This window comes from Drosophila novamexicana, unplaced genomic scaffold (assembly GCF_003285875.2).
Source record: "Drosophila novamexicana strain 15010-1031.04,08,12 unplaced genomic scaffold, DnovRS2.1 tig00001222-arrow-arrow-pilon, whole genome shotgun sequence".
In the NCBI taxonomy this organism is placed as follows: domain Eukaryota; kingdom Metazoa; phylum Arthropoda; class Insecta; order Diptera; family Drosophilidae; genus Drosophila; species Drosophila novamexicana.
The window spans coordinates 258,409-280,159 of NW_020824845.1; the positions used below are offsets into that span (position 1 = coordinate 258,409).

The window sequence follows — 21,751 nt, forward strand, 5'->3', positions numbered from 1 at the left end:
AGATAAATTACATTTTGTATAATATGGCGATGTAACCAGATGAATTAAGTAAAACATATATCAATGTCTGACATACTTAGTCCATTCAAACGGATCGATCGCATTGGAACACACACAAATCAGTATAATTTCAGTTGAATTGAAACTTACCATAGAAATTGGGGTCTGTTTATATTATTTGTTGGATACTCAGTTATAAAACTTTGCTTAACATAAAACTAATTGGATTGTATACAAAATATGTGTATATTGAATGACGAGACACACCTTTGAAATAAATATTTGTACAGATATGTTAATAATAGCGGAAGCTTCATATTATTTATTCATTTATTTTTTCTCGACTTTTTTGTTCTTGTATAAAGCAACACAAAACCAAGTCAATTTTCCTTCTTCTCTTTTTAAGTACTTGTTTTAAGATTGTGCAAACCTAGCTGATAGTGGTAATTTATTCAGTTATGCTTAATGTTACTTTATATTATTGGATTGCTAGAGTAATTAGACATAAATGTACATCGTTTTATGGACTATCATTATATTTTTTACGCACAACCACAATATATTTTTGGCTAATGTCCCTTGCGAGTTGTCAAGCAAATAAATAGGTATATATATATATATATATATATATAAACTTTACTTTGCTTAACAACCTTTAAGGGACATCACCAAAAGAACAGAAAAAGTTAAGGAATCTCAATTTAAATGACTATAATATGTACAAACCTAGTTTGATTTGCTTAGGCCTTACGTTCTAACCATTCGCAAGGTATATATTTTTTTATTGAATTATTTCTTAAGCATTGGCGAAAATTAAATTTGAAAAAATATTACAAGATCATTGCCGTTTAGTCGGTAGTTGATACATTTATGCTAAGTATGCAGGTCCTGTATCGGTGGTTCTATAGTGCACACAGATATGCACTATAGATTTAGCTTACTTTAGACTATATAGACATGTGCACACGTGAGAATTAAACAATATTCATGTATTTTCCTAAGGATGCACTTACGTGATGACATCGGGCTTTGGACTGTATTATATTCGTATTCAGTCTTCGGAATACAGTGCATAGCCCCCATGTTAAAGCAGAAAGAAATCAAAATAAATTATTTAAAAAAAAAAAAACTACATATTTCATGTATGTACTCGTTTTCTAGTTATTGGTGGGTTATTTAATATAATCTAATAATTTCTTCTTAAGTGCTTTAATATTAATTTGATTTCTTGTTTTTAGACAACTTGAATTTAATTTAAGTTTGAGAAAAAATGCTTGCATCAATTTAGTTATCTTCTTTGCAACATTTACAAATACATGCATTATTTTTGATATTTTTTGAAATCAAAGATTTTGTTGAGAATTCATTAAAATAATTTCACACTTTTTCGCTGTTCAAAATGAAACAACACGGACAAGTTTTTGTATATATCTATAAGTAGCAATGTGTATACAACTATTGTTGATCTGTAATCCTTATATAGCATCTTATTTTTTACAAACATACATAATGACATACACACATATACATTTTAGACATTTACTTACTACAGATTTTTATAACCGATAGCGAATACATTCTTGTGTATTTCATCATGTCTTTATCATATATATATATACGTTTAGTGATATAAAATTGACCAGATAAACCTTTTAATTAAACTCTAAAGAACATATAAGTGTATAAGCACGCATAAGCCGGTTCCCACTCGTTGTATATCATGGAAGGAAAAATTACGCATTCTCAGAAAACACAAACGAACGTTTTTTCAATATAGTATAGATAACAAATCATCTTATTTTTTTAGAATATTCATTATCCGGAATGGGTATATCCACAGATTTACTACAAGAAAAGAAATTACAAATAAAGGAGAGAAAAACGAAAAAGATTTGAATGAATAAAATTTATTCCATCATTGCACTTATTGTGCCACAATAGTTGTCTAAACTATCAATCCTATAAAACTCGAAGGTAAAAATAATAAATAATTTACACATAAATGTTATGAAATACGTACATGCATTAATCGAAAATTAATCAAAATTGCGCAGATATATTAACATCTGTAATTACAAACTTATAATAGTAATAATGCACACATATATATATATATATCTTTAATTATATAAACTGAAATGATGTCACGGTGTTGTTGCTATTTCATCGAATGCTTTAATATCTCTATGTATATATGTAGCTATCCAAGTAGTCTGCTGATGGATTATATTAATATTTTCAATGACGAGTTGAGTTGACTTTGTCGAAATTAAATGCGGATACCACACAAATAACTGCAAAGCTGCTTCGCCCCGATATACCTTTTGTCGGTAAAAAATAGTATTGTTACGTTTAGTTTCCGCAGGGCTACCAGGTAACATAGTATGCTTTGATAGAAGAACTAATGTAATACAAAATTTCGTCTGTTTTACTACACGTGACATTGTAGTTGTGTATCTTTCATCAGATTTGATGCAGATTTATGTTTACAAATTACATTTTACATAGATACATACATATATATTTTAAATTAAATTATCAATTAGTTTTAATGTATATTAAAATCAGTCGATTTTTCCGTTTACGTTTGGATTATTTTATATATATATATATATATTGAATATCGATTCTTAGACATTAATATTACTGACATGCATTATAGTGTAATAAACATACAAACATTTTACATAAATATCAATGAGCAAATTCCATACATGCCCACAAAAAAAAACACTTTTTTTTTTATCCTTTCCTCGACAAGTAGCATAGTCAATGGAATGATGTTAGTGTAAGTGTATGAATGTGCTAAGTTTATGGCAGTACGACTTTACGGCTGTAAAAGTTTATGGCTGCATCACATACATTAATTAGATGAGGGACTTAAACAAATATTGTACGACAAAGAATTTGGGCTTACACACACTCACATTTATATATTTTTGCATAGGTGGTATGTACGAGTATATAAAGAAATGGACTTCCTGTTCCATCATAATTGGTTAATACACAAGCACTTTCATACTAACATATTTTAGATGCATAAAATCGTAGTTTCCAGTTTTTATTTTTGAGAATGGTGAGGCGAGGCTTATTCAGCTGACATGATATTATGAACCTGCTCCAATTTAAATGCAAGTCGTTGTTTTTGAGAAAATTCGTCCTCCTCCAGTGTAACCGTCAACTGCTCGTTATATTTAACAGCGTAAGTGTAGAGCTCATGTAGAGCACAATTCGTATTAAACTCAGTTGTGTGCAGCTGAAAGCATAGGAAATCATTAGGTTCACATTGACTCACAACTCAAACAAGAAGAAAACTACATTTTTGAATCGAACATTAGATAAAGTCATACATATGTATTCCAAGTATTGCAAATTTAGTTTTAATATTGCAAAAAAAAAAAAAAAAAAAAAAAAAGATGACGTAACGCTTGAATATCTCCAATACAAGTTTACTAGATAGTATTAGCCGGACTTTATTCGGGCCAACTAACTTTTAACCTTTTATTCCAAAACAAAGAAGGGGGATTTGCAAAGTGTGCATTTTCACAAACACCTTCAGATAAAAAATTCAGTTGCTTAGCTCAATTATACTTATAATTTTTCTATTTAAAATTTAAATAAAATTAACCAGTCTGAGGCATCACATGGGCGCATAGCTCGAACGACGAACCGAAGCACACAAAATTAATTTTTACTTGTAATCATGATTTTAAAGAAGATTTGTTTGCCATTTAATTTTATTTTAAAACTTACCCTAGATTCTTCAGCGAGCATAGCGTTCATGTCCTGATCAGAAATGGATGACATATCCCGAATATCCCTGTAATACCGGTCAACCCACTTGCGATACTCGGGTATATCCTTAGCGTATAATAGTTTTGAGCTTGGCGAATCTTTGCCTGCAATAAAAAACACATTGACATTAAGTTTGTTGTGTCACCAAGTGGAATAATTGGATTTATTTTATCCTACCCAATCGATGATCTGACGTTGAGCAAGAATCCATAAATGTTTGAGCTACAACTGACAGACAGGAGTCCACAATATTCGATTTATGTATATCAAATACAAAATTTGGATTCTTTATTAAATTCACCCAGAAACTAGAAATTAAACGAAAATTAATAAATCACTTGTCGTAATTAATGCAAATTGTATAAAATACGAACCGCAAAGGTAAACTGTTGCTTTTCCAAGTGTGTACGACTTCGGGATCTGTTATTCCGTGCAAAAGGGCTTGGTCATCCAAAAAGTCAAACATGTATTTAATTGCCAAGGGCAAGGCGGAGCCACGATGAGCGGTACTGAATATTGTCTCAAAGAGGTCATCTACGAACTTCTGCAAAGTACCCTTAGTCGCCAGCAGTCTTGTTAGGTATATTTCAGAGACCAATTTATTGACACGTTCGCCTTCCTTTTGAATATCGCTGTCATGATGTTTGACCAAATGCCAATATTTCATTCCATTTTCGTGCATATCATTGTTCAAGGGGCTTCCGGCGCGGCTGAATGTCGGTGAGGAGGAGGTGTACTTCGATATATTCAGTGTTTCATATCTAAATGGCAGAAAAATAAATTATTTTGCTACAAATTAAGTAAAGAACATCACACTTTTTTCATTAACCTTTCAGATGGTATTCGAAAACCACGAAATACTAGAAAAAACCAACTTCGTCATAATGTATGTATATCTATATATATAGTTCGCAGGAGCTCCTAAGTATATTCTACTACGAGATCGAAGCATTCCTTGGATTGAAAATATTGGCCAATCCCACTAGAGACAAATAAACAAGTAAGAGGTTCTAGTCGGGAGCTCCCGATTAGGGGATACCCTGAACCCTCTTCTTCCAACATCAAATGCATATATATATTCTATTTTAGAAACTATATGTTAAGTTTGGTGACTCTAGCTCTTATTATTTACCAAAATTGCCCAAAAACAGGATATCGATATCGATTTTTATCGATTACTTGGAAACGGAGTAAGTTATCGATTATCGGAAACAAACTCGATCTGCGCGGGAACTAGGAGTATCTACATCTAAAATTTCTCTAATGTCTCTAGCTCTTATAGGTTCTGAGATCCTTGCGTTCATACATACGGACGGACGGACTGACAGACAGACGGACATAGATCGACTCGGCTATTGATGCTGATCAAGAATATATATACTTTATGGGGTCGGAGATGTTTCCTTCTGCCTGTTACATACATTTGGATTTTGCACAAATACAATATACCCTTATAACCATTTTTAATGTGTTCAGGGTATAAAAACTTGTCATATTTCTGCTAGTTTTACCACCCAAAGATAGTTGTTCTTTCCTTTTTGTTACTTACTTGTGAGATTTCTCGTTTTTATCAGACAATATACTAAAGTTATAGATGGAACTTTGCTTTGGTACTAGGCTCAGACCGGCTCCATCTGGCACATTGTAATGCTGCAATGTGTTTAGCTTTTTCCAATCGCTCTCCGTTTTTGATGTAGCATCCTCATCATATAGAATTACACGACCCGTTGCTCCAGTTCGCCATTCTAATTAGGTAAAAAAAGAAAAAAAAAATGTAAGTACAAATTGATTTATGCAGACGATGAATTAATGATCACATACCCAGGTCCAAATCATCTTTGCGAGGTCTTTGGCTGGATGGTATATTTCTATAAATCGTTTCCAAGCATTTCTCCTTCACCTGACCAATCGTATCGCAGTCGAGCACCTTAACGGATACGTTCTCGGTGTGTGACGGCAACATGTCCAAATTATTGCAAAAAATTGGCTGTTGTATAATGCTGGCATTCACGGTCATGGGTCGAAAATCAATGGACTGCCGGATAAGCTTCTCCTCGCTCAGAGAGTAGCGAGCCTCGTGGGTGCACGCATCAACCGGACCCTTGTCTACTTGACCCTTAACCGCACGAAACAGCATGTATAGAGGCTCTCCGGCACACTCCTTTAGGAATTTGTAGAGAAGAAACGTAAACCAAGCACTCAACATTTTCTCGGCCACACTTTCGGTACGTCGAAGCAATAATTTGGGATGACTCTTGCCCTCAATGCATTTTTCAATAAGGTCGCCCAATAATGTTTTCAATATGTCCGTACAATACTCCAGTTTTGATTGCAGCGTGACCATTATTAATGAGGCGACATTAACACGTTCCCGCATCGAGAAATAACGATTCGACTCTAAAGTTCTTATGAAAAGCAGCAGGAATGTTTTGTTCATAATGAGCTGGGCAAATAGCCGCAATCCCTTTTCTTTGCGCAACAATTCCGGTCGCTCCCATTGCAAGACGACGTGATCTTCATGATTGGGAAATAAGATTTTCATAGCATACGAGCGATAATCCAAAAATGGTATGCCACCCGACGTTAGATCGCCCGTCAAGTCCGTCATTTCCGTTTGAAGTTCGGCGAATGCTTCCTTACACTCGGCAGCCACACGCAATTCCAAAATGTCCATTTGCTCCTGCATGTTTCGGAGCTCACGGTGAGACTCGGCGGTCTTTTTTCTATATGCCACAAGCAGGGCACAAAAGATCAGAAAGAATATAACGCAGCCGGCAATTACAACAAAGACAACGTTATCCCCCCAATCCATAATCAGGTTCGATGACTCGTAACTGAGTATGCCAATGCGATACTCCAATGATGATCCAATACGCACAATCACCTCCGGACCATTGGGACTGTTACTGGCAGCGACTGCTTCGGTGGGCGGCCGGCAAGTCAGCTGCTGTCGCGATAGAGACGTTATATTGCAGTAGCCGTTGCCAATTTTCACTTCAACATCCGTTTCTTTGCACGCGCGATCTAGATTTCGACCATTTATGGTGAGGTACTCACTTTTGAAGTATTTGACACGTTCCTCGAAAGTGAAGTATTCCGGATTCGGGTAGAGCTCAAAATGATTGTTGTGCTTTTTCGACAAGTTCTGAACCTTAAGCACATTGTCCATGAGAAATCCGTATTCGAGCAGCGTGGGATTCTCCGGATCCAAAATTTGGCTATCTGCCTCAATAGTCGGCGACGGGCATTCCATTTCCGTATCGGATTGAACCCGGCACTGGCTCGCGTACATTTGACCCTTGTAAAAGACATAGATGCTTGGTGCTTGTATGCTGGTAAATTGTGTTCCCGTAACTATAATTCGTATACCGCCAGCAGGAATACCCTTTGGTACTTTAATTTGGCCACTGGGTCCGGAGCTAACTTGCTCAACAGTTGGATCGAGTACATATTTAAAATTGTAGTCGTTAAATTCTCGCGGCCCATTGTCGAAAGACATTTTCAGACGTCCTTCGATAATACCCGGAGACGGCGCGGTCCGACATATCGCTTGCGATGAGTCCGTGCTAATGATTTTACAAGGTAGATGATCATTTATAAAGGCCTGTATTCGTGATCCGGCATTCAAATGTTTGCCAATTATCCGTATTTGGGTACCTCCTGACGACGGGCCGAAGCGCGGATAAAAATTCGATATTTTCGGATCGACAAACTCATAATCTTCCTTTGATTCGCCACGATAGTCCCCGATTTGAACCACGATTCGCCCATTTCGATACATCTGCTCGCCGGGACTATCCACAGTACAAACAATTTGTTTTGTGTCAATGTAAAACTGTTGAAATGGCATGCAATTAATGCCAGCAATTCGAACCCCGGAATATATGTCATTATAATTTTTTCCCAGATTTATGCCCTTTATAGTTATATTAGTGCCGCCCTCCCATGGTCCAGTTTTGGGACCAAAGGAATGAATCTCTGGATTTGGACAAATCTCGCTACGATTCAGCCAATCCGTTTTGCCTTCATTATTTTTGTTACATTGCTCAACCACCTCGCATGTGTTCGTCGAAGAACACCATCCGCAATTGTACTTTTCGGCCAGCGCAAGACATATTCCACAACTATCTGCCATCACGCGACAACGATAAATCACAACTGTAAACAAAAGAAAGGTTGGTTAAAACTGAAATTTATAATAGATCTCTATGTATAAAAATGTTTGAAGGTGCACGTTAAGACGGGGTTTCGGGAAATTCCACCCGCACGTGTGGAATATACGCGATAAACGTTTGTATAAAACTTTCTTGTTTACCATCCGATCAACCACAAACTCATTTTCAAAGATCTTTGTTCTAATTTAAATTTAACGCTTTTTCGCACTTCTCGAAAAATTCATTACTTTTGGCTGAATATGGGAGTCAAAAATTTGGTATATCACGTTTTATGTTCAAAATTTATTTTGCAAAGATCTTTACGAAAAATCATTTGAGACGTTTCAAACTTTTCGCAGCATTTAAGATTGTTCGTGGAAAATGCGATTTATTGGCTTTTTGGGTGAAGTTTTAAGTTTTATCCGGGCAAGGCCGGGCTTTCCATACCTTTCGTATTTTTTTTTTTGGCGCTATTCAAAGTGAAAACTTGAAACTTGGCTTTATAGTTTAATATTTTGAGGGTCGTGCTAACTCATGAGCGCGATAATACATAAAAGAATTAAAGCTGTAGTCAGTAAATTATATAGTAAGTCCAATATTAATAAGACTCCATTCGAATAATTAAAGCGGTATTTGAGAAAGAAAATAATTGAACTTTAACATTTTAAAACAAGAAAGAGGTTCTTGACGGGAGCTCCCGTCTAGGGAATACCCTGAACTCTTTTATTCCAACACCAAATGCAGTCCGCGCAACGCGCTCGTTTGCAGTAAGATAAATTAAAAACAAATAAGAGGTTCTAGTCGGGAGCTCCCGCTTAGGGGATACCCTGAACCCTCTTCTTCCAACATCATATATATATATATATATATTTATTCTATTTTAGAAGCTATATGTCAAGTTTGGTGACTAGCTCTTATTATTTACCAAAATTCCCCAAAAAACAAGATATCGATATCGTTTTTTATCGATTGCTTGGAAACGGAGTAAGTTATCGATTATCGGAAACAAACTCGATTTGCGAAAGCCCTAGAAGCACCATCATCTAATTTCAAGTCTCTAGCTCTTATAGGTTCTGAGATCCTTGCGTTCATACATACGGACGGACGGACGGACAGACAGACGGACATGGCTAGATCGACTCGGCTATTGATGCTGATCAAGAATATATGTACTTTATGGGGTCGGAGAAGCTTACTTCTGCCTGTTACATACATTTGGATTTTGCACAAATACAATATACCCTTTTTACCCATTTTTAAAGGGTTTATATGGGGTAAAAGTGGGTTTAAATCTTTGGACGAAAATATATAAATTTTTTCATAAAACAGTTTCATAAAAAGTAGAAAGTACGTATATCTTCGGCACGCCGGAGATTTAATACCCTTGTTGAGATTTGCCTACGGTTGTGCAGATATGTGAGAATAGTGCAGCTCGTAAATGCTGACTTTAAACAAAGTATCTGGATAAATATAATATTTAACTTTACGAAAATTCATTAATCGATCGGTTCTTCCTATTCTGGTTTATTAATATACAGTCGTATAATATTAATAAGATTTGGCTTATATGCCAGCAGCATAGTTTAACTAATAAGTTAAGATATTTTGATAAACAGAAAAGTTTTTCATACGAGAACTTATGATGGCCGAAGTTGATCAAAAATTTGTCATATGTAGTGAAAATTATAAATGCCGAGTTTGGTAAAGAGAGAACTTGATAAAAAAAAGTTGTTAATGCAAACTTCACGACGATAGCTTTAAAATTGAGGGACTAGTTGGATATGAAACAGACAGAAACAGACATCAGCTCGCCTGTTCTAAAGCTGATCTAGAATTGTTAATTATTTATTATCGTTAAATATTACTAAATGGAGTCGGAGATGTCTCCTCTATGTGTTACGCATTTATGAGAAAATGACAAGAAGGGCTTCCAAGGCTGCGGCAGACTTACCGTGAATATTATGGGGATTGTCGAGAGGCTTCGATCCGCCCCATATAACTGCAAAAGTTGCGGTTAGGTTCGGTGATCGTGATGTGTACTGAAATTCCATGCTGTCGCAGTAGATTGTATCGCCAAGCAATTGGGCGTTTAGGCTAGTCACACGACCTTCAATATTGAACTGGCATACGAAACGTGTCTGCACAATAAACTGGCCAATGATGTGAACCTTAACCTTGATGGATTTGCTGGTGCCGGCAGCAACAAGAACCTCACTGCCATCGCCGGTGGCGTTAATGGTCGGGCAGAAACCAGGTCCGGACCGATAGCTCGGACCAATGCGGCTGACGCCGGTCACCAGGATATCGTTGCGGCAATTCTCGGCCGTATCATGGGTGCAGCGGTGCGCCTCCACACACCAGTCGCACGGAAACTCCGATGATACACAGCGCGTACACGATGAGTGCGTGCTGCAGTCGAAGAACGTGAAGTCGGTTGAGACAAGATCTGGACCGTTCCGCGTGCGCACCGATAGCTTCGCTGTGAAATGATGTTTGCCCTGTTCAATTTGCGGCAACATATCCGTGCGGGGCGTGGTACAGTTGACGCCGTTTCGCTTCTTTGTGGCATTTGTGAATAGAGCCTTGTCCTCGGTTGTGAAAGCGCAAATCAGATTCTCTTTTAGCTGCGGCAAATGATCAATGATCAGCTCCAAGGTTCGAGCGGTCGTACGCTGTAATTGATGTGGCACCACGCTCGTAATTGTCGTACATTTACCCGTTTTGTAGCTAACCCAGTAAAGTGGATCATTGGCGTCATCCTGACAATTTGAGCGTGGGCTGCACTTATTTTCCAGTGAGCACCAACCACAGTATGGATCTTTTGCACCCAGACATTCGCCACAAGTCCTAAAGTCAGCACAATCATAAACCTTCACCTTGGATACCTTGCGCTCGGACATGGCGTAAACGTAAAGGTTCTGGTTATCGAACTGCATGTCCTGATTGATGGCCGATCCCAAATCAACGGCCAAGCTTGCATATTCATTTGCAACGGTCGCCGATTCAACGACTACTTTCTTAATATATCCGTCCACGGTTCCAATGAACACAACCGTATACCCGCTGGTGCTGGTCGCAGCTACAGATGTGAGCCTCGTGTTAAACATTGCCACTGGGACAGCTGTGATTGGCTGCTCTCCTCCGAGGGGTGAATTAACATCCAGTCCGCAAAAGTCTTCGCCAATGGTTTGTAGTTTCTGCAATCAGTAATATTATTTAGTTATACTTATTATTATTTATTAAGTTTTGTCAGCCACAACTTTGGCCAAACCAACTGCCCCACGAGCCGCAGAACCTAAACCCATATATTTTTCTAAAATGGCTTGGCTTAAAATTAAAAACTGTTGTCCTTTTGAAGAGTCAGCCCACGGAAAAACAAACTTGGGCCTCAGCCATTGCATTTATATTAGCATATTCGGTAGATGCCAATTTTTGATACAGATCAAACTACGGATTTCAATATTGTCAGTCGAATTCTATTTTCATCAACAATTTGAAAATGGGTTTTCAGTAGATTGTTCCATCCGAAAGCCGAACAACTAACTTCTTTGGGTTTGCAGCCCCGATATGCAACAATTCTCTGATCTACTTAGATTCTCTTTATCGTTTTGGTATATCCCGGGGCCTGGCGCAGTTCAATATTTTTGCTTCAAATTTTAGACATTAATTTTACACCCATTTCCCACCCGTGAAGTATTTAACTTTACCAAGTTCTTGTCTCAGTAATTTTTAGTCGTATGTAAAGTCGAAAAATAAAAATTCATAAAATCTTTGACCCGCTTTTTTACCCATGTATTAAATTAAATTTCACAAAGGGCTTCGAAACTGTGCCGATCGGATGCTGAACAAAAAAAAAGTGACATACACCAATTCTGCCAATTTCCCACAGTTGCGAGTGGAATTTCCAAACTTGGAAAGGTGAATTTCCCAAAAAATGTGAAACGTGTCTTAAATGAATTTGCATAATGATATTTGTTAATTAGCTAACTTTCGATACTTCGCCCATTTAAACTTTGAGGGTCTGCTTTGAAGGAATTGGGATTTTAAGATATTCCCCGATTTTTCCACACTTGCGATTGAAATTTTGTGTATAAATACATACCGTTAAAACACAAGGCATGCTGGGTGATATAAAGTCGAGTCCACGCATTCCATTTCCGTTGAAGCAGAATTTGATGTTCTGCATAAATTTGCGACGAATTGATTTCAATGAGTAGATGCAAAGGGCCGAGTTGTTGGTTGGGGTATTGCTTTCACCCTTTGAGAAGACAGCAAAGAGGACGTCATCCTGTATCGAGATACCCAAACTTTGCGCCAAATCCGAGCTAGGTTTGCCCAAAAAGCCGGCCTGAACCAAATTGAATTTAGTTCCGCCCTGAGCCTCACTAATGCACTCCACCGGAATTTCAGTGTACGAGTAATAGTTGGAGTCCTCTTGGCATATTCGGACCAATTTAGTTATATACTCCTTGGGCGACGAGTGATGACTATGCTTCAACTGGGTGGTTAGGAAATATGAAAACCGTTCTGAGCTGAAGCCGTACACATAGTTCACCAGATATGTTTCACGAGCATACGAATTTATAAAGGTGCGCGTGCCAGTCGTAACAGCCGATGATGCTATCTGAAACATTTTGGTTTTTTCCAGAGATCGGGACGCTACAGCTGGGATCTCGCTACGGTACGGCGAGTTGTTGGTATAGGTAACGCCCACGTACATAACATTCGTCACCGGATGCTGGGGGGGTCCAGGCGCAATGAAAGCAACCGTTGAGGAGTTGTCATCATTCGCAACAACGGCGTCCGGCACCTCATGCTCAACTATGCTAACATTTTGCAGATTACGGACCGTACAGGTGCCCTGGAACAAGGATCCACATGCGATTAGACGCGATGTGGCGCGATCTATAAGAAGCACCTTATTATAGTTATCTGTTGGCTTGCGCACGGCATTAAGCGGACAGTCCAGTATGGTGCACTCGACTGAATCATTTTGTGGTCCTGTCTTCACGGTTTCGTGTAGCTCCAGATCCGGCGATAGCTGATACAATCGATTCACACCGCCAACAAACACTCTGCCCGTAACTGTGTCCACCAGCAGATGGTTAAGTTTTGTGTCAAATTTGGCTACATTTGTTATTATATTCGTGCTGAAGTTCCCAGCATTACGGGCCAGTACATTTGGGTCCGTTTCCGTTATATTAACCCTAAGGGCTTCAGCACTTCGTCCAATCCTATCAGCCCGAACAGCCAATACAGACGGCTGCTCGATCGCAAATCCAGAATTTAGCTGTTCATTACTATTCTTATATAGGTGCAATATTTGTCCGTGGGCTGAACGTGATGGTAGATTTCCCAAAATTGTAATTGATAGTAAACAGAGTATACAGAGTATATTCATTTCCACAGTCGCTGGCTAATCGCCACAATGGCGATCAGATCGAAATATGAATAATCCTTTGCTAAGGATTCGCAATTCTCTATTGGGCTCCAAATATTTCCAGCTTCTTTTCTTTTATTCAAAACAAAAAGAACGTTGCAGTTGCGAGTGCGTTTAAATGTCTTGCAAGCAGCCGCAGTAAATGCCACTTTTCAAACACCGGATTCTGTTTTATCCATATTCATTTGATCTTTAGATATTAAATCTACAACTTGTGTCGACTCCCACTTGCTGCTACATTATTAATATCTCAGCACCTACATAAGAAAGTATATAATAAAGTACAGCAATTAATGAGGATGAAGAAAAATATGCCAAGAAAATACTTTAGACCTCTTTACTTAATTATACACCAATAGACCACAAAAGTTCATTTGTCCATGAGTTGAATGCACTTTAAGTGACCGTCCAGCAAATACCCTGCACTTGTACATGAAAAACGCACACATTAACATTGCAGCTGAGCCTTTATTCTTCGAAATTTCCGTTATCCAAAAACTATCCAGACACGGACAGAAGGATAATCAAGAATATATATATTGTGAATGTTGTTTGTCTGTCACATACATTTACACAAAACTATTATACCCACTACCTCCTCCCCACTCCACCCAGGGTGAAAAATGGAGATATCAACGGGGTGAAAATGGAGATATCAACAAATTTATCATTACTAGTTGCTTTGTTAATAATAAGTATTTGTTTTCCTTATTCTGACTGCTTGACAATGTAGCTCTCGTTTGGCAATTTTTTTTTTAATGTACTTCTCTGATTATATTACACAGTAGGAGCACATATATATTAGATATACATATATTTATATCCGGGCTTTGAAGCAATTTTCTTATACATATGTTTGTATGTGTGTACATATGTTGATACATGCACCGTCTGCAGTGAAATGTATTCCTTGCTATCAGTTCATTTTCATTCAAACATATACAAATGTGTACTTATATATCTGTAGAGCTGATTACAAACGATGTGATTATATGTACATTACATATGTCCATTAAATATATGTAAAACATAACCAACACAAATCACTGAACTTAACACATCCATCCACATGCTAGGGCTTATTTTGAATGAGTCAGAGTCAGAGTTATTTAGCTCTTTCGAATAATTCGACTCAATCAAATACCGTTTTTTCATGATTTCGTAAGCATCGGTAATATTTTGTGTGCATTCAGGATCATGTCGGCTCAAAAGTTTGATAGCGAATACCAGACCCACGCCCACCGCGGATAAAAGGCGTTATATGTGTTAATGGAGCTAATTAAATGTATCCACAGTTTGAGAAAATAAGCTTTAAGTTTTGATATCGTCGGTTCATTACACTGGCTAGTTAATTATCGTACGAAATCGTTATTCTATTGTTTCGAATAAACACAGTAATGTACATCTGACGGATGTACACACATAGTGTATGTATGTGCTCATACATGCGCACTTTTCATTTGCAGTTGATTGTTTTTTTCTTTTTCTTTTTTTCAATAAAAAATACCCACTTACACTTGTAATAACGTCTTATGTTCATATTATAAGATATATATACAAAAAAGTCGCAAGCATACGCACAAAGCTGTAATTCTAAAAATACTTATTTCTGTCGATTTAACAATTCAATATTCACAAATGTCTTTTATTGCATTTATATGTCAACGAAAGTGTTGACTGGTGGAAAAAATGAAAGTACAAAGAAAATTGATCGTTATTATAAATACAAAATATGACTTTATAAATTAATTGATTTAATACTTGGATTCTTGCAAAATAAATGTACACTTTTTGCCACCGAACGACACACACACACGCATGCACTAAACAAATACACACCGACATACCAGATACAACTCTACCATATTCAAGATGTCGGATACCATAAAATATCGATAATTTGATAGACGCATTGACCACCATTCAGTGTTGTACAGTGGTTTAAGATCGCAATGCAACATGCTGCAACGCCCAAATACATCGATATTTTTCAAAAAAGCAGCGCTGCTTCGATATTTTTTCATCACTATAGTGTGACCATTATTTCAGTTTCCTTTTCTTCGCAGCGTGCCGCGTGTAAGTTTTTAATAGAAAAAATTTTGTCAAAATGTCGGATTCTGAACAGCATGAATTCGGCGGCGACTCGGGTGCATCAGCAACTTACCCGATGCAATGTTCAGCGCTGCGCAAAAATGGATATGTGATGCTTAAGGGACGCCCTTGCAAGATAGTGGATATGTCTACCTCCAAGACAGGCAAGCATGGCCACGCCAAAGTCCATCTTGTTGGCATCGACATATTTACACAGAAAAAGTACGAGGATATCTGTCCCTCCACCCACAATATGGATGTGCCGCATGTAAAACGAGAGGACTTCCAGCTCACCGATATTAGTGATGATGGCTACCTATGTCTGATGAACGACAACGGCGACTTACGCGAAGACCTCAAGATTCCCGACAGTGCATTGGGTACATCTTTGCGCGCCGATCACGTTGCCGGAAAGGAGCTTTTGTGCACCGTGATGAAAGCCTGTGGAGAGGAGTGCGTTATTGCCGTCAAAAACAATACTGCTTTGGATAAATAAGCTTATCGGGGTAGTTTCAACCACTGACCTGATACTGGAAAAGTGTAATGATATAATGAAGTAATATCAATTAAAAAATTCAAAAATACAAACTGCTGCGTTTTTTTTGTATTTATTTACATACATATGTATTGAGCATTATTTCAGCTTGACATTTCAATTGCCATTTTCGTTTAAGCATCAAAACGAACATTGGTTAATTTGTGAGCTATTCAATGGCTGAATGTAAATTGCCGACGCATGAACGTAGTTTTTTTTAAACCAAAAACTGGCTTTAAAAATTCGCAAACACGTGGATCTTGCCAATTTTTTTAGTGATGAGCATTTAACTTGATAATGAAAAACGCTGAGGTTAGAGCGAGAGCGCACAATATCCATAATGCAAATGTGAGAACATTTCGCACGTAGTACATGTGTGTATGTATGTATTTGGAATATATATATATATATATATATATATATATATATATATATATATGTGTGTGTGTGTGTGTCTGTGTATATATATGTCCAAATGAATCCTGATCAGAGTTAAATATAATAAATACTTTTGCACTCAGTTTTATAAATTAGCCATATAGGTTCTAGATACCACAAATAATTCACTTTCATTATCATTTAAAATGACAAGTTTAAACCCTTGGAATTTTTGTACGACGCCCGATCTGCAACATCTTTCAATAAGGAATTTTCTAAACTGAGTTATTTTAGTACTTTGTTAAAATATTGAAAAGGAGGTTAATGGCTGTTTGCTTTTTCATCTTTTCCCTAATGTTTACACATATAGAGGAATGTTCGTGGATATTCGCCGCAGTGTCAACTTTTTTGTTACCCCACCATACTAACAATACTTGCAGACATTTCTGAAAATCAATAACTCCCATATTCTAAGGCTACAAGGTAATGAGTCTCATTTAGATATAAAATTGTTAGAATCGTTTTGCTATAAAAAAGTATAGCAAGAATCGAGGTATAATTAAGTCTTAACATGATAATTAAACGTGTCGAGAGAGACTATATGAGAATATTGATACTCGCATAAGAGTGTATTTGTTTCGATGACACAACAGGGCTGCCAACTGGCGCTATAAAAACTATTAAATTCAAAGTTAAGAATTGCTCGAAATGTTTGCATTATCACTGAAAATAGTTTAATTCAACTAGAAATTAGCTGAATTGGTAACATTGCACTCGGATAAAAAGACATTCAAAAAAATCTCTAGAAATTTCAGTAACACCCGTGATACCAAAAAAAAAACATGCCTATCGATACATCACTTTAATGTCACTGTGACTATCGACAAATTTCAATACGACCGTAAATTATGTATTCATATTACGACGGTACCGTAGTACTTCTACAAACCTCCATCAGTTGGTCAAAAATGTTCGCGTTACGTGCTGCCGCTAAAGCTGATAAAAATTTGCTGCCATTTTTGGGGCAATTGTGTAAGTATAGATATGTATTTTTAGGAAAATACAAATATTAAGTATCCAGGAAAAAATGTTTTTCACGCAAAAAATCGTTCTTTAACTTGGTCTTATAACCGGACGAAGGTGGCTTGACGAAAAACGAACATAACCTTATATGTGGTTGAAAAGAACTGATTGCATAATATTGAAAATACAGTGTTTAACTTGACTTAGTTTTTATAAAGGTTAATTTGCTATTTCGGATGCAATAGGTACTAAAAACGAAAGTGCAAAACTTTTTTTTATAGGCATACACATATTTTTAATGGCCAGCAAAAAAATGTACATACATATGTATGTATGCACTTCGTGCATATCTGTTTTGCAAACTTTCGGTGTTTCAATGAAAAAACAATAACAAAAAATTGAATCTGGTTTTGTCATATCAATCTCCTACTATTTCCTGTTGTGATATTTAAAATCCTTACTCAATTATAGTGTGTGATATGATTGTGACGTAATATAGGGTGGTATGTACATGCATATGTATAACATACGCGTATGTATATGTATATCATATAACCGCATGCATTAGGAGAAGCAAAAAAGTTTATAAACATACATACACATATATATTTGAACGAATTCTGTTTGCAGCTCGCGGCCATGCTGCCAAGGCAGCCGCTAAGGCGGCCGCTGTAGCCAATGGCAAAATTGTGGCCGTAATTGGTGCCGTCGTGGACGTGCAATTTGATGATAACTTGCCGCCAATTCTGAATGCATTGGAGGTTGACAACCGTTCGCCCCGTTTGGTGCTGGAAGTGGCCCAACATTTGGGCGAGAACACCGTACGCACCATTGCTATGGACGGTACTGAGGGTTTGGTTCGTGGACAGAAGGTTCTCGATACTGGCTCCCCAATTCGTATTCCAGTCGGAGCGGAGACTCTAGGACGCATTATGAATGTCATTGGTAAGCATCAATTTATGAATATATTAAAACTGTTATGTTGTCTTTATATATGAAATGTTTCCCATGTTTAAAGGCGAACCAATCGATGAGCGTGGTCCCATTCCGTCTCAGAAGACCTCGCCTATTCATGCTGAAGCTCCCGAATTCGTGGACATGTCAGTCGAACAGGAAATCCTGGTTACCGGAATTAAAGTCGTCGACCTTCTGGCACCCTATTGTAAGGGTGGTAAAATTGGTCTGTTTGGTGGTGCCGGTGTCGGCAAAACTGTGCTAATTATGGAGCTTATCAACAACGTGGCTAAGGCACATGGTGGTTACTCTGTGTTCGCCGGCGTTGGCGAACGTACTCGCGAGGGCAATGATCTGTACAACGAGATGATTGAATCTGGTGTTATTTCGCTCAAGGATAAGACCTCGAAGGTGGCTCTAGTCTACGGTCAAATGAATGAACCCCCAGGCGCTCGTGCTCGTGTTGCCTTGACTGGTCTCACCGTTGCCGAATATTTCCGTGACGAGGAGGGACAGGATGTGCTGCTTTTCATTGACAACATTTTCCGTTTTACTCAGGCCGGTTCCGAAGTGTCCGCTCTTTTGGGTCGTATTCCATCAGCCGTCGGTTACCAGCCGACTTTGGCAACTGACATGGGTACTATGCAAGAGCGTATTACCACAACCAAAAAGGGCTCCATCACTTCGGTCCAGGCTATTTATGTGCCAGCTGACGATTTGACCGATCCTGCTCCAGCCACAACTTTCGCCCATTTGGACGCCACCACTGTCTTGTCGCGTGCCATTGCCGAATTGGGTATCTACCCGGCTGTCGATCCTTTGGATTCCACTTCACGTATCATGGATCCCAACATCATTGGCCAGGAACACTACAATGTCGCTCGCGGTGTGCAAAAAATCTTGCAAGATTACAAATCTCTCCAAGATATCATTGCCATTTTGGGTATGGATGAGTTGTCTGAGGAGGACAAACTGACTGTCGCGCGTGCACGTAAGATCCAGCGTTTCTTGTCACAGCCATTCCAAGTCGCTGAGGTCTTCACTGGACATGCCGGTAAACTAGTCCCATTGGAGCAAACAATTAAGGGCTTTTCACAGATTTTGGCTGGTGAATACGATCATCTGCCAGAGATTGCGTTCTACATGGTTGGCCCAATCGAAGAAGTTGTTGAGAAGGCCGACCGTCTAGCCAAGGAAGCAGCCTAAAATGCATATTACAAAAATGGTTTTTGCAAATTAATATTCAATTGTATTAAGCATAAAGATATCAGAGACAAATGAAAAAAATAAAACGTAATTAAACAACACGAGTCTTAAATATTTTAATATCTCTGCAGCCAAGGACACTACCGAACACCACAAGGTCATGGCTAGATCGATGCCCTCCCGTTATATTGAATTCTATCCAAATGTGATTGGACAAATCTTGGGATCAAGGTTACCGTATTTGGATTTTAGTACATTTCTAATCTGGTGCACTTTATCAACTGAATTTGTGCAGCATTGCCGGTTTCTCTGCAATTTTTTAAAATTTGGGGACTTCTCCAATGTATTTTTGTACCCTGACCCCATTGAATATGGATAAAACAGTTTTTGTCCAATTGTATGTAGCACCAAAAAGGAAGCATCTCCGACACCATAATATATATATATATATTCGTGATCAGCAACAACAGCCGGCTCGATATAGCAATATACATATGTCTGTCCGTATATATGAGCACATCAATCCCAACCAAAACAAATAAGAGCTGAAGACTTGTAATTTTGAACGTTAGTCGTCCTAGAGCCCGCGCAGTCCGATAATCGATAACTTGCCTCGTTTCCACGCAATCGATAAGAGTCAATATCGAATATCTGTTTTTGGAGCAAGCCTCTAATCATTTCCCTGATCCTTCGACTTTATTTTCACAAACATTCCAAAATCAAAGTAATGAAATTTAATCACGGAAATGCTCAAACTTGAGATTTCGTTCTTTATAAAACACAAGGAAGCATCCGTATGTACGTATATTCGAATTAGGTGATATATACAAACTTAGATCTACAGTTAAATTACAGGGTTGCCACTTAGGGTAAATGGCTTAAAGAAGCGTAAAGTGTTGGAAAGCGAGAACTAAATAACGGCAGATGACAAAATGAGGCTGAAAGTATGTAGATTTGGCATCAATAATAATTGCAGCTGATGCATATGAAGTATCCGGTGCATCTGACTGCCATTTCCAGTCGCATCGAGAAACTGGTCACATTGCACTGGACGACAAATGGACTCAATTGGATTGCTACGAGGCAAACATCATATTTTCATGACTGCCTTACAACCAAGTGACAGCGACCAGGCAGGAGAAAAACTTCGCTAGCTGCCGCTGCGGCTGCTGGACGTTTGAAATAATAGTCGCGAGCGTGGATGAAGAGTACTGGGAGGTACTGCGGCTCGCCAGCACCAGCGTCTGGAGCAGGCCAAGCGTGGAGCTACGGCGTGTCCGACTACGCGAAAGCCGTGCCAGGAGTATGCCGCGAATACTTCACGGAGCACAGTGCGAGCTATCTATTATCTCTATCATCCTTCACCTAAAGATAAGACTTTATTTTAATGAATTTCAAATAATGTCCACAATTAAGAGAGTCACTCGGTTACTTCGTTACAAAAAAAAACCGATTCCTAGACTTGGGTAGGGTCAGCTTGAAGCACCGTCGCCGTCGCGCAACTGCAGAAAATCTTCGCACAATAGTTTCGTCCAGTGTGTGGGATGCGCCTGCAGGTCGGTAATGATCTCGTCTAGCATAGCGACCAATATCTCCAATCTGTAGTCGTCCAACACATCATAACAATACAACTGCAGGCGATTGGGCATTGGGAATTAGCTCATTAATTATCAGGATAAAAGTGTGTTCCTTACAATATTTGGAAATATCCTGGCGATAGCAATGAAAACATTCCGCATCATCAGAGTTCCACTTGCCAATGGAGCTCTCGTTGGGCTGCTCGGATTTACGAACCACAACAGTTTTATATGGTATGCTCCCAGCGCTCTCGCTTTGGCTTACATCTCTCTCATTATGTCTAGGGATCGCATACACACATACATTAAAACGGTCCCTAGACATAATGAGGGGCAGTTTCCTGTAGTGGGAGCGAGATAAAAGACAGCAATGCTGATCTATCGTACAAATCATTTGTATTTTTTACTATCTTGATGTATGAGCATGAGAGCGTGTCTCGGACCCAAACAAAAACAAAAACTACTAAATATTTGAAACTAAGAGAGAGAGAGAACAGCCTCTTTAAAGTGATAATGACGACGGAGGAGTAGGCTCTACAGGTGGAAGGGCGGCAATGGGCGACGCGCTTTAATTTAGCTAAAGTTGTTATTATTGCGA

The 21,751-nt window shown here is 38.3% G+C and overlaps 3 protein-coding genes and 1 long non-coding RNA gene across 6 annotated transcripts; 3 read left to right on the forward strand and 1 right to left on the reverse strand.

Annotated features, from left to right (window-relative positions):
* Positions 1-1,891: 1,891 nt before the first annotated feature.
* Positions 1,892-15,353, reverse strand: LOC115766794 (plexin-A2). 3 transcript variants are annotated; one of them, XM_030710815.1, is made up of 9 exons: positions 14,905-15,353; positions 12,052-13,646; positions 9,901-11,146; positions 5,617-7,953; positions 5,345-5,540; positions 4,170-4,556; positions 3,973-4,103; positions 3,754-3,899; positions 1,892-3,256 (listed from the first exon to the last, which is right to left on the reverse strand). In XM_030710815.1, exons 2-9 carry the CDS (start codon positions 13,348-13,350, stop codon positions 3,089-3,091), a joined length of 5,910 nt encoding a protein of 1,969 aa, XP_030566675.1. In that variant the 5' UTR covers positions 13,351-13,646; positions 14,905-15,353; the 3' UTR covers positions 1,892-3,088. The 3 variants fall into 3 exon arrangements, with proteins under 3 accessions (XP_030566675.1, XP_030566676.1, XP_030566677.1); XM_030710816.1 differs by lacking the exon at positions 14,905-15,353 and having other exon boundaries at positions 12,052-13,656; XM_030710817.1 differs by lacking the exons at positions 12,052-13,646; positions 14,905-15,353 and adding an exon at positions 11,938-11,978.
* Positions 15,354-15,436: 83 nt separating this feature from the next.
* LOC115766795 (eukaryotic translation initiation factor 5A-like) lies at positions 15,437-16,068 on the forward strand. The gene has a single exon (XM_030710818.1). It carries the CDS (start codon positions 15,497-15,499, stop codon positions 15,974-15,976), a length of 480 nt encoding a protein of 159 aa, XP_030566678.1. The 5' UTR covers positions 15,437-15,496; the 3' UTR covers positions 15,977-16,068.
* Positions 16,069-17,329: 1,261 nt separating this feature from the next.
* LOC115766732 (ATP synthase subunit beta, mitochondrial) lies at positions 17,330-19,680 on the forward strand. Its single transcript, XM_030710693.1, has 3 exons — positions 17,330-17,425; positions 18,047-18,361; positions 18,435-19,680. The coding sequence occupies exons 1-3, from the start codon at positions 17,362-17,364 to the stop codon at positions 19,574-19,576; spliced, it is 1,521 nt and encodes a 506-aa protein (XP_030566553.1). The 5' UTR covers positions 17,330-17,361; the 3' UTR covers positions 19,577-19,680.
* A 618-nt stretch (positions 19,681-20,298) lies between these two features.
* On the forward strand, positions 20,299-21,751 carry LOC115766768. Its single transcript, XR_004018318.1, has 3 exons — positions 20,299-20,374; positions 20,432-20,520; positions 20,597-21,751. It is a non-coding gene; the product is annotated as an uncharacterized LOC115766768 (long non-coding RNA).

What these genes read in the sequence shown, in the direction of transcription:
- LOC115766794 (XM_030710815.1), bottom strand. Translation starts at nt 13,350, where the DNA reads ATGAATATACTCTGTATACTCTGTTTACTATCAATTACAATTTTGGGA. An exon ending in AACGTCAGATCATCGATTGG is followed by an intron (nt 3,900 to 3,972) that starts GTAGGATAAAAT and finishes TTTTTATTGCAG; the next exon opens with GCAAAGATTCGCCAAGCTCA. An exon ending in TGCTCGCTGAAGAATCTAGG is followed by an intron (nt 3,257 to 3,753) that starts GTAAGTTTTAAA and finishes CTATGCTTTCAG; the next exon opens with CTGCACACAACTGAGTTTAA.
- LOC115766795 (XM_030710818.1), top strand. Translation starts at nt 15,497, where the DNA reads ATGTCGGATTCTGAACAGCATGAATTCGGCGGCGACTCGGGTGCATCA.
- LOC115766732 (XM_030710693.1), top strand. Translation starts at nt 17,362, where the DNA reads ATGTTCGCGTTACGTGCTGCCGCTAAAGCTGATAAAAATTTGCTGCCA. An exon ending in GCCATTTTTGGGGCAATTGT is followed by an intron (nt 17,426 to 18,046) that starts GTAAGTATAGAT and finishes TTCTGTTTGCAG; the next exon opens with CTCGCGGCCATGCTGCCAAG. An exon ending in ACGCATTATGAATGTCATTG is followed by an intron (nt 18,362 to 18,434) that starts GTAAGCATCAAT and finishes CCATGTTTAAAG; the next exon opens with GCGAACCAATCGATGAGCGT.